General features: G+C 33.5%; 1 protein-coding gene across 1 annotated transcript in view; it reads right to left on the bottom strand.

Annotated features, from left to right (window-relative positions):
• Positions 1-12068, bottom strand: part of ATAD2B (ATPase family AAA domain containing 2B) — a 151000-nt gene that overhangs the window by 53462 nt on the left and 85470 nt on the right. The window contains exon 19 of the mRNA XM_060169207.1: positions 4533-4718. Coding sequence (XP_060025190.1) covers positions 4533-4718 — 186 coding nt within the window. The remainder of the gene's footprint in view (positions 1-4532; positions 4719-12068) is intronic.

Genomic DNA, 12068 nt, shown 5'->3' with positions numbered 1-12068 from the left:
CCACAACTACTGAAGCCCACACGCCAGGAGCCCGTGCTCTGCAACAGGAGAAGCCACTGCAATGAGAAGCCTGCGCACTGCGGCGAAGAGTGACCCCTGCTCGCCGCAACTAGAGAGGGCCCACGTGCAGCAATGAAGACCCGATGCAGCCAAAAATAAATAAATAAAATAAATTTATTTTTTAAAAAAGAATGTATAAACAACAAGGTCCTACTGTATAGCACAGGGAACTATATTCAATATCCTGTGATAAAGCATAATGGAAAAGAATATGAAAAAGAATGTATATATGTATAACTGAATCACTTTGCTGTACAGCAGAAATTAACACAATACTGTAAATCAACTATACTTCAATAAAATAAATGTAAAACATATATATATTCTTTTGAAAGACATATTTTTCCAAAATATAAAACATTATATATATTAAAAAAATTTAGTGAGAAAAGTGGCACTGTTTTACATTTCTTCAAATCTCTCTTATGTCTGGCTTAATAAAAGACAACTGGGGCTTCCCTGGTGGTGCAGTGGTTATGAATCCACCTGCCAGTGCAGGGGACACAGGTTCAAGCCCTGATCGGGGAAGATCCCACATGCGGAGGAGCAACTAAGCCCGGGAGCCACAACTTCTGAAGCTCACGCGCCTAGAGCCCGTGCTCCTAAGCAAGAGAAGCCACCGCAAGGAGAAGCCCGCGCAACCGCAATGTAAAGTAGTCCCCCCAGCACCCCCTCCCTCCAAGGGGCAAAGAAACAAAGACCCAATGCAGCCAAAAATAAATAATAAATTTATAAAAAGAAAAAAAAGACAACTGGATTCTCATTTTCTGCCTCTGCATTCAATCTGTTACAGTAATGTTGCTCTGATTGGTATACATGAAAAAAACCCATATTCAAGAAGATACATAGTTGCAAAATACAAAAAAGACGAATGTGACAAACCTCTGAAAGTCTTGTGGGGCCCACAAGGGTCCTTGGATCACACTTTGATAACAGCTGGTCTAGAACAATGATTTCCAATGTTTTGTTTTGTTTTGTTTTTTGATGAAACACCTCATCAGTAAAAAAATTTGAAAATACTACCTCCAGACTTGACACTTGTGCATATCAAACTCAATAAATGATACTTAAAAAAAAAAAAAAAAAAAGAACTTCCCTGGTAGCGCAGTGGTTAAGAATCCGCCTGCCAATGCAGGGGACACGGGTTTGAGCCCTGCTCCAGGAAGATTCCACATGCCGCAGAGCAACTAAGCCTGTGCATCACAACTATTGAAGCCCACGCCCCTACAGCCCATGCTCCGCAACAAGAGAAGCCACCGCAATGAGAAGACCGTGCACCGCAAAGAAGAGTAGCCCCCGTTCTCTGCAACTAGAGAAAAGCTGGCACGCAGCAATGAAGACCCAATGCAGCCAAAAATAAATTAATGAATTAATTTAAAAAAAACTCCCTCCAGTATATATACATACTTACTTAAATGTACTATTCTACTAATATTACTATTTCTATTATGAAACATACACACACGCTTTTAAGATAATATGAAAAATAAAAATGAATAGAAGTTCTAATGTTTTTCTCAATATCCCAATGCATTGCCTTACTTTGGGATTAAAAAGGGAGAGCTATACAAAGACACATTTACAAGAGAATTTTAAAAGGGCTCCAAAAGATGAGGTTGTCACTCTGTCCCACTAAAAGAAAACATTTTTGTATCCCTAATATTAGTCCCATGATGACTAATTTTTTTTGTTTGGTGTTGTTTTTAAAAATTGAGCAGAGAACCTTTTCATCTCTGAATGAGTTTATTTTCTGATGAGAACAGCAGCACTTATTACAGAAGATTTAGAAAACAGGTAACAAAAATAACTATAATCTTAAGACCCAGAGATAATTACTATTAACATTTCTATTAATAGTTACATATAGTTTTTTATATATGACTATATACCTAATATATAATTATTTCTATATAAACCCAGATAATGCCATATATATTGATTTAATATCTGCAATTTTTAGCAATACATTCAAACATCTTTTCATGACATTAAATGTCTTCTACATCAATATTTTTAATGGTCTCATTGTATTTCATGGAAGGAATCCACTATAATCAATCCTCTACTCTAGGACATTTAGTTTCCAATTGATGAAGAAAGGCTATGATAAATACTCTTGTACTTTTTGTGTTGCCTGTGCTGTATCTTTGTGTTTGTCCATGAAGAAAGGCTATGATACTTTCTGTGTTGTCTGTGTTGTATCTTTTTTATCTATGAAAAACTACTTACCTATAAATGGTATTGCTGACCTAAAATGAATAGACATATTTAAATCTATTACGATGAACTGTCCTGGAGAGAGTTTATCCAACTTTTTTTTTTGGCCTATTTCATAGGTTAAAATCTGTATCTTACTGTTATTTTAACTTACCATTGTATTTTCTTAAATACACTATAGTAACTGGATATTTCTCTCTTTCTTTTAGAATCACTTAGTTTTTGATACCCACTGTCTACTTCATGTCTTCTTCCATAGATCTGGCACCTTGCTAACCTAGTTACTCAGTCTGCAACTCTCCATGCTTTTCATTCACTTACCAAATATTTATCAGTAGGTGCTAAGTATTATTCACTACGATTTCAGTCTGTGACCTAAACAAAGCAATATACTAATGGCAAAGCTGAAATTAAAATGAAAGCCTTGGGGGCAGAGGAGGCTTTCCTAAGGACAATTAGTATAAAATGTTATGTAATCAGTAGTCTAAGAAAAACCCCATAATCTTCACCCACAAATGTGAATATCCATGATAGCTTTAGTAGCTATTTGCTATAAGAAGGGCAAAGACTACAGAAGACAAAGGGGGGGGGGCTGAAATTTCAGGATTCAATGCTTGTAAATTTTTAATATTTTAGCTATTAATTAAGGTTATTGGTAAACAAATAATGAAAAAAGCCTACTCACCAGTAGGCTTTTTGAATCCACTAAAAATTATAACAATATAGCAACATTGAAAATATATAGATGCAATGTTAGTTTTTTAAAAAACTAAACAATAAAATCACATATGCAAATAGACAACAAGAATAGGCAAAATTAAAATTGCTGTGTATCAAGACAGGTTCAGTAAGACTTTTATTTACAAATTTTTCAAACAATATAAGGAAACTTCAGGTAAGTATATATTCCTAACTAGAGCCCTTAATTATCCCAATTTTCTTTATTTTTTATAAAATTATAATAAAACTAGTTGACAGTGAGGATCTAATTTTTAAAAGTGGCTCCTAGGTTATGTCCAGGTTCAGTCCACTCTTCTAAATCAATTTCGAGTGCATTCTTACTTTATAATACTAATATAATACCAAACATATTATAGATCTGTAGCTTCCAAAATAAACTCACATATATAGTCTCACACCAACAAGCCTGTCTGTTATTATCCACGTTTTATAGGTGAGGAAACTGAAGCTACTCTAGGTTCAAATATTTACCCAAAATCAAAAGACAAGTAAGTCAATACCAAGGTTTTTCTGACTCTTACTACATACATCTTTCCACTAAACTTTATTGCTCCCTGTGATAAAAAATATTTTGATTAATGGTCTCCAAATAATATCAGATTCTGAATAGCAAAAAATGAACTAGTCTACATTTAATATAATTTTCTTAACAAGAGTAGTAAGTTGTACAAATCCAGTTTAGCAATAAGATAGATAATAAGAGCTAAAACAACAAAAGAACTTGGTAAAAAAAAAATCTGAATCATAAAATTCTACGTAATCAAGATTTATATTATAGCGTTTGAAACATGTAAATTTTTTATAAGAACTGTGTTGCCTGGGCAAAATATTTCTAAGCATTTTGAAAGGAGATTATTTCAAAACCTAGTAAGCTCAGAATGTTAAAATAATTTCTTAAAAATCAGTTTCATTCACATGAGTTGATCTACTAATTTTTTCATTCACATGAGTGATCTACTAATTTTTTTCTGAAACTGTGATTTTTATCTTTACTATTGAGTTGGATTTGAATTCAAACGCTAAATATCAGATTTGAAAAATATGCACAGTCATAATAATCTTCAGATTAACGTGATGAAAGGTCAAATCTCACCAAATAATAAAATCTCACCAAATAATCAAATCTCACCAAATAAAGGTCAGTGAAAGAGCTGAAAGGTCAAATCTCACCAAATAATCTAACAGATGATAAGAATGAGAAGGATAATTATAATGGCATTGATGATGATACAGCTAAGATCTTCTTAGTAGGTACTATATATGTCGAGGTCTGGTCTAAGCATGAATTATCTCAAAATTCACAACAACACTGAGAAATATATCAAAATACATACCAAAAAAAAGAAACTGAAACTTAAAATGTTAACTAACTTAAGTCACATGGCTAATAAATGGTACAACCAAGGCATGAACCTTGACAGTACTGATTTTATAGTAACTAAAATGTGCCAAATTTACGTCAACTATTTTAAAACCATATAATAAGAAAAGATAAATATTTAATGAGTTCTTACCTCTTCAGGCAGTTCACTGTACATGGTTTCAGAGGTAGACAATAAAAATATGGGTGAAAATGACGGTATATCTTGTAGCAAAGTCAGAAAAGTTGCTCTCACAGTTTCACTGACAGCTTCCCACCAATCACCAATGTGAGGCATGTAAACAATACTAGGTACTGTTCTTCGAGCTTCACGAAAAATCTAATTAAGGAAAGAACTGGCATCAAAAATTCAAATAGATATTATTCTAAAGTCTATACAGTAACCCCCAAATACATTAAATGTGTCAGGCCTGTTACTATAATTACTTTCAGCCCCAGTATTTAAGCTGTTCAAGATATGCAAAAGCCATACATACAGCTTCTATCTACCCTTACCCCACCTAAGAAAAGGAGTATTTTTTTGTTATTTTATTATTCCTATTCAGTATATACTAATAGTATAAAGGCATCAAATTGTTCCACTTATCTATCATATAAATAAAGCAAAATACCACTATAAAATATGCTGCAAATAAAGAGATAAGCATGTACCTATATGTCACCCACTTAAGGGTGATTATCAGGAAGCACAAAGAAGAAAAAGAGACATAGCTTACATGTTCGTGCACATTGGCTAAAATCACTCAACATATGAATTAAATAAATATTTTAACCAAGATGTACCACCCTAGAGCTTAAAATTAATGAACTACCTGCTGAACCACTTGTTTACCTCCCATTATCTTAATTCAATCTTCTATAAAATAGTCACAAAATACCCTTAATGTCTAAAGAACAATAAATACATTAGCTAAAAGCTATGAGATACTCCCACTTCAGAAAATAGAAAATAAAGTTCCCTCAGGTGTTAAAAAGAGTCTTAACCATAGCTTCAGTCACAATCTGCCAACACATGCCAATAAAGACCAGGTTGGCTATTAATAAGTTGTCAAACAGAACTACTGACGTTTACAGAAGAGTCAACAACAGCTCAACAGCCCATCAACAAATTCTCACAGATTATTATGACATCTCTTAAATACTTTTAACGAGCGTAAGAATAAGTTAAAAATGACTATCTTTCTTCAATTTAATTTGAGAACTCTACTTCTAAAATTCTCTACTATTTTCTCTTAAACACATTTCAATTAACCTATATAATGTACAAGATACAGAAATAAGAATCAAATAATTTAAATGATTAGGATTATCAGAAACATTCCTAAAATTCAAAAGGATTGTTTTTCTTTAAAGAGTAAGCCTACCACTTGCATGAATTTTTTAAATACTATATTTTATATAGCTTTAAATCTCCTGTGTAAAATAAAATGTACTGCCAATTTAATAATAAGCCAGATGAAAGATACTCAAATAAAATTTTCCCCCAAATCGGAAATGTAGATGTTATGATCACTCACATCAAAAGTAACATTTGCTCCTTCCCTTCCTTTAATATTTGCATATCCACCAATCCAGAACAGTTGTACAGTACAACTCCTTCAGGACTCTCAAATTTTGACCTTTTCTGCAAACACGCACCCTCTTATCCTGGATCTTGAAAATCCAAGGATTACTGTTTTCCAAAGTTCATGTAGAAGATTCATAAGAGAAAAACAAGCATAAATATTGGCAAAAGGAAGGAACCACACAGGAGCACAAAGGCAAGAGAGGCATTTGATTCCAAAAAAAAAAAAAAAAATGTTTTTATTACATGCCACCCAAATCAGGCATGGTATGTGGAAGACACTGACCAACACCTGTTGCTGATAAAACTAGGGAAAGTCAGCAGGGAGAGAAAGGTGATTATATGAAAAAGAGTAACAAACTACACAGCTTACTGAGAAACCTCACAAAACTACCTACCCTAATTCAGCCATGCAAGTTACCACATGCCCAGGGAGAGATGAGACAACATGCCTTTTTTAAAAAATGAAATACTGCCTTGCAGTCTAGTATTTGTAGGTTAGGTTTTCTATATGTGTTGAGAACATCTAGCTGCTAGCAAATATCACAGTATGGGCAAAGCAACAGAAGGTTAAGTGATAATAAATAAAAAACTTTACAGAGCCAGAAGTTAAACAATGCAATACTGTAGGTGTTTTAAACTTATCTGCAAGGCTGAACTAGATACATAAGGGTTTTTTTTCTATTTCTTTCCTTTTCTCATCCAAACCTCTCAAAATTAGCAAACTGAACATGATAATGATACTCTAGTAACCTTTTTATTTCCAAAGACTTTAGGAAAGTATCTTTATAAGTAAACCTTTTGAAATTATATTTGAAAACCTAGAGGGGAAAAAAAAAATCAGGAAAAAAGTCTAAGACAAATATAGAAAAATAAAAAGGCTCTGCCTTTCTGGTCCATGAATATATAATTACATGGACTGAGAATTAATCTAACTATATGCAATACCAATAGCCAGGGAATATTTTCAAAATTTTCTCTGAAGCCTTTAAAGAAAAAACATCCTTAATTTCCAGAAAAATTTAAAAATACTACTAAAACAAGTTTCCTTTTTTAATTCCTTACCCCATGTTATCTCAGAATATTAAAATAAACTTTCACATTTTCTTTAAATAGCCAAGCCGTCCTAATTCTCCTGTTTTTGAAATGAAATTTCAAAAAAGAAGAGTCTGAGAATAGTATTTAAAAATTCAGAAAAAAGTTTAAACCTATTGTAATGTAATGTAAAATCGGCTCCTCAGCAGTTTGCTGGTAATTTTTGAAGTTATGGAATAAGTTACACTCTGTGAAATCAATTAACCAGATATCTTATAGTAGAAAAATAAAGCCTAGTTTTAGTGAAGCGGCAACTGTCTTGGGAACAAGTGATGCCATTTGATAACTAGAAAAATACTCACCTACAGGGTGTCTTGGATTGGTGGATGTGCAAGGTGTAGTAGAAAACAGAAAAACTGTTATAGAGAAAAAAAGACAGTAGGCCAAATTACTGAACCAACCGTTTCAAAATACCTCTGACATGACCAGCACTCTTGCACAAATAAAATGAACGTACACCAGTGTATGTGAATGTTCATTTTGATTCTTTAAACAATATATTTCTGGCCTCTTCTTGTCCCAGACACCATAGTCCCTTATACAACTTTTTTTAAGTTTCTTTATTTAAAAAATATCAAAAACTACTTTCTCTGAATATTAATGATATGAAAGGCAAAAATCAGGCCACTGAAATTAGAAGTATCCATGCAAGGAGGCACTAACAATATAAACTGCACCTATATTTACAAGGGTCCTTACCTCAAAAGCTAAATTTCAAATCAGTACGTTAGATGCCAAATTAAAATGTTCAGTGTGTGAAAATTCACCGTATCTTTAAAAAATGAAGAATATACAGCCTATAACAAGCCATTTTCATTAAAAACTGAAAACTGGAATAATTTTAAATACAGAGGTACATGAAGCAGAAACCTCCAAGCCAGTACAGCTTTCACTTTCCTAAAAGGGGCTATATGAGAAAAACAACTTTTTGTCATCAATGAATTTCCAGAATTTGTCTTGGTCATGTTACAGTACTAAAATTATAAAACACAGGTAAAAGAAAAATCTTGGGGGCTAAATTTGTCCTCAATTTTTATAAAAACTAAAAAGCACTATTTAAATAAGTTTAATTCCTTAAACCATGCTATCAAAACTGTTAAAATAAATAATATGTCTCCATTACTGATAACTTTATTATATTCGTCACTTACTCCATTTATGTTCTATTGACCTAAGATTTACTGAGCATCTCTGTGAAAAGAAGGCACTGTCTGGGATCTGAAGATTCAGGATTCAAGAAATAAAAAGCTCAATTTCTTTACAAGCATATAAAATCAGCCTGTTATAAAACACAACTATACTAGAGTTTCTGAACAATGGATTTAATACAAATCAACATTTCTTGAAAATTAAAAACACTCAAGATATTTTGAGTGTTTTTGAGTGTATTTGAGATATTTTGATATATCAAATATTCTGATATTTTCGTTGCTAAAAACATCAATAATTTCAGTAAATGTGATACAATTTGGGCCAGGATAATTTAATTTGTTTACAATTCAAAAAAAAATGTGCTATGGTAAAACACAGATGTGTACCCACATGCACAAACACAAGAGTATCCAAAGTATACACAGACTGTTATGGAGAAACCCAGAAATCCTTTTTCATAAGCAAGAGCATCCAAAGTATACACATAGGTAAGTATATTAATTCCTTAATGCCACATAACCAAAACAGATTTCCCCTGAGAATTTCCAGATACAATTTCTTTCTAGGGAACAAAAAATACTAAAATTTTCACCCCAAAAAATACCTTACTGACCATGTGAAATTACTCATAACACCATATAGTACCCAAACTCCAAAGCTTTGAACAGACCATATTTAAATTTATCAATTCGATCATAACTCTGTATTAATGAAAAAGATTAAATATAACACACTCATCAATCCCTTTTTTCCTAAATCAGCAGTGGAAATAATACAAGAGGGAAAAAAATACATATGAAAATGTCAGTAAGGGGACTCATAGTTGTTGCTTTTTTTTTTTTAAGAGTTTTAATACAGTAAGTCTTTTACTACAGATACTAACATCTCTGACTTTGTTGTAGGGTTCAATAATTACTTGTGAACTTACTGGGACAACCATAAATCTTCCAGGCTACATCAGTTTCCATTCTCCTTCCAGAGCATTTGGAAGACTATGAAATGCTCAGTAACATACATACACACATGCGCACACACAGAGTTACTTTATGAACTCTGGCAATTGTTTCAGTTATAAATGTCGAACTACTGTCCAGTGATCAGCTAAAGTACTATATTTCAAAGTGTGGTTTACTGAAAACCTGGAATAGTTACAACTGGGATACATGTTTGAAGTGCAGATTTCTGGGCTTATCCCAAATTTCATGAATCAGAATCTCTGGGTGTGGTGCCAGGGAATCAGAAATTTTAATAAGCACCCCCAGGAGATTCTCATGCTCATTAAATTTTAAGAAACAATGAGGGACTTCCCTGGTGGTCCAGTGGCTAAGACTCCGCGCTCCCAATGCAGGGGGCCTGCGTTCAACCCCTGGTCAGGGAACTAGATCCCACATGCTGCAACTTAGAGTTCGCATGCCACAACTAAAAGATCCCACACACATCAACAAAGATCCCGCATGCCACAACTAAAGACCCGGAGCAGTCAAATAACTAAATAAAGATTTAAAAAAAAAAGAAAGTAAGAAAGAAACAATGAGAAAACCCTGCAGCAGTCACTAACTCCTCTACCATTTTTCATGCAACTGATAATATTACTCAATAGCTGGGGCATTCAGAAGAAGAAACAGTTCTTTGTCATATATCTGCTTGTGTGTGGATGTTTTAAAGAATGGCATAGAATTAAACACGGTCCCCATGGCATAAAGAAATATGAAGTAGGGCCCTTCCCCCCTTTTCATCTTATCACACACATAAATACAGATCTTTAAAGGTGATTTAAGACTTCTTTCCTTTAAAACTACCTTTCGTGTTCATGTTACACTATTAAATAACCCAACTTAATTTATATCACATATCTTAGAGGCAGGGGAAAAGAAAATCACAGAAGAATAACTTGCCACAGACCAAACCCTTATATTCCACATCTATTTAGAGAGGATTCTACCTATAGAAGGACTAGCTACAAAGAGAAGTAAAGCAAAAGGGAAGAAAAGAAAGGGAATACAGAACAGAAGGATAGAAAGAAGGGTTTTTTTTTTATCTTTCCAGCATTTCAGCACCTGACTTATGTGCTCTCCTCCCTAGGACTTTTATACGTAGTTATACCCAGGCTTACCAATCTCTACAAAGTAAGAAAAAATTCCTCAGTTTCATTATATAATAGCCTCTTTTTGAAGAATTTTCCAGAAAACACAGTATTATGTTATAATAAATAATTTTTAATATGCACTTAAAATACAAACAATCAGGGATTAACCGTGACAGTTTACATGGTCTCTGGTCAATGTTCAGAGAAAGTCTGAGCTTCAGCTACCATGACTACAAAATTCTGTCTCAGTGCCTTGTTAGATTAGACATCCAGGTGGTGGTCACTTAAGAATAAGCCCTACTTCCAACCCAGAAGCTCATAGGTGGAAGCAGAGAAGATGAGATGTCTTGACATACTAGATGCAATGTAACACAACCAAAACAATAAATGGAGGGTTTTTGTTGCTTCCCACCACCAAGTGACACTTCTCTCCACCCTCCTCACCAACATGACAGAAAAGTAGTAAAAGCCAAGATATGTGAAAGAGACCAAAGAACATGCAGTCAGAATTCAAATTTAGCCCAATGATGCCAAGTAGGATTCAGAGAAAAAAAAATCCCAGGATTCCAATAAGATCAACATAGTTTACTACAGTGCTTCATATTTCCTTACCTAACATTAAGCCAGTATTGTGTTTGTGAATATACACACACATTAGCCATAAGGAACAACTATAGACAGAATGTTCCTCTTTCAAAGTGATTTTATCTTTCAGTTTGTTTGATACTGTCAAGTATACATGTAAAAGGAAACAAAAAATTCTAAACCACAGAGCAGAGTATAAACTAAAATCACAAAGTTTATCCATTCCCCAAATCCTCCAAATTCCTTCCCCCAAGCCAAAACAAAGATTATTAACAGTTTTTGGGGAGTATTCTTGGATAATATTTCTACTTATATATAAACATGAACATATATTTTTAAGTTTTTTTTTTACATGAAGAAGATCATACTTAGATTTACAACTTGCTTTTTCACTAGTATCTCCTTCACCTTTCCATATCAGCCTATGTAAATCTACCTCATTCTTGTTAATGACTTCCTAGTATTCCTTTGTTACTATATTTTAGCCAGTCCACCATAAAAAAGACATATAGTTTGTTTCTTTTAGTCTTATTTTCTTTGGTAATTCTACACACAATGTTTTGATGAATAACCTTGTACATTCAGCAGTGAATACTTATAGCTAATATATCTTTAGGAAATTTTTTTTGTTTTTTGAACAAGCGTTTTTTTTTTTTTACATCTTTATTGGAGTATAATTGCTTTACAATGGTGTGTTAGTTTCTGCTTTATAACAAAGTGAATCAGTTATACATATACATATGTTCCCATATGTCTTCCCTCTTGCGTCTCCATCCCTCCCACCCTCCCTATCCCACCCCTCTAGGTGGTCACAAAGCACCGAGTTGATCTCCCTGTGCTATATGGCTGCTTCCCACTAGCTATCTATTTTACGTTTGGTAGTGTATATATGTCCATGCCACTCTCTCACTTTGTCACAGCTTACCCTTCCCCCTCCCCATATCCTCAAGTCCATTCTCTAGTAGGTCTGTGTCTTTGTTCCTGTCTTACCCCTAGGTTCTTCATGACATTTTTTTTCCCTTAGGAAATGTTTTTTAATGTAAAATTCCTGGGTCAAAAGATACTTGAAAGTTTAAAAGATAGTTCCAAACTACACTCCAAAATCAATAAATAAATTTACATTTCCACTAACCAAGTATGAGCACCCATATCTCCAATATTAGGTTTATCAAGCTTTTCATTTTTAC

This window comes from Lagenorhynchus albirostris, chromosome 13, assembly GCF_949774975.1.
Source record: "Lagenorhynchus albirostris chromosome 13, mLagAlb1.1, whole genome shotgun sequence".
Taxonomy (NCBI): Eukaryota; Metazoa; Chordata; class Mammalia; order Artiodactyla; family Delphinidae; genus Lagenorhynchus; species Lagenorhynchus albirostris.
The sequence above is the reverse complement of the archived record's forward strand: the minus strand, read 5'-3'. Positions and strand labels throughout refer to the sequence as shown.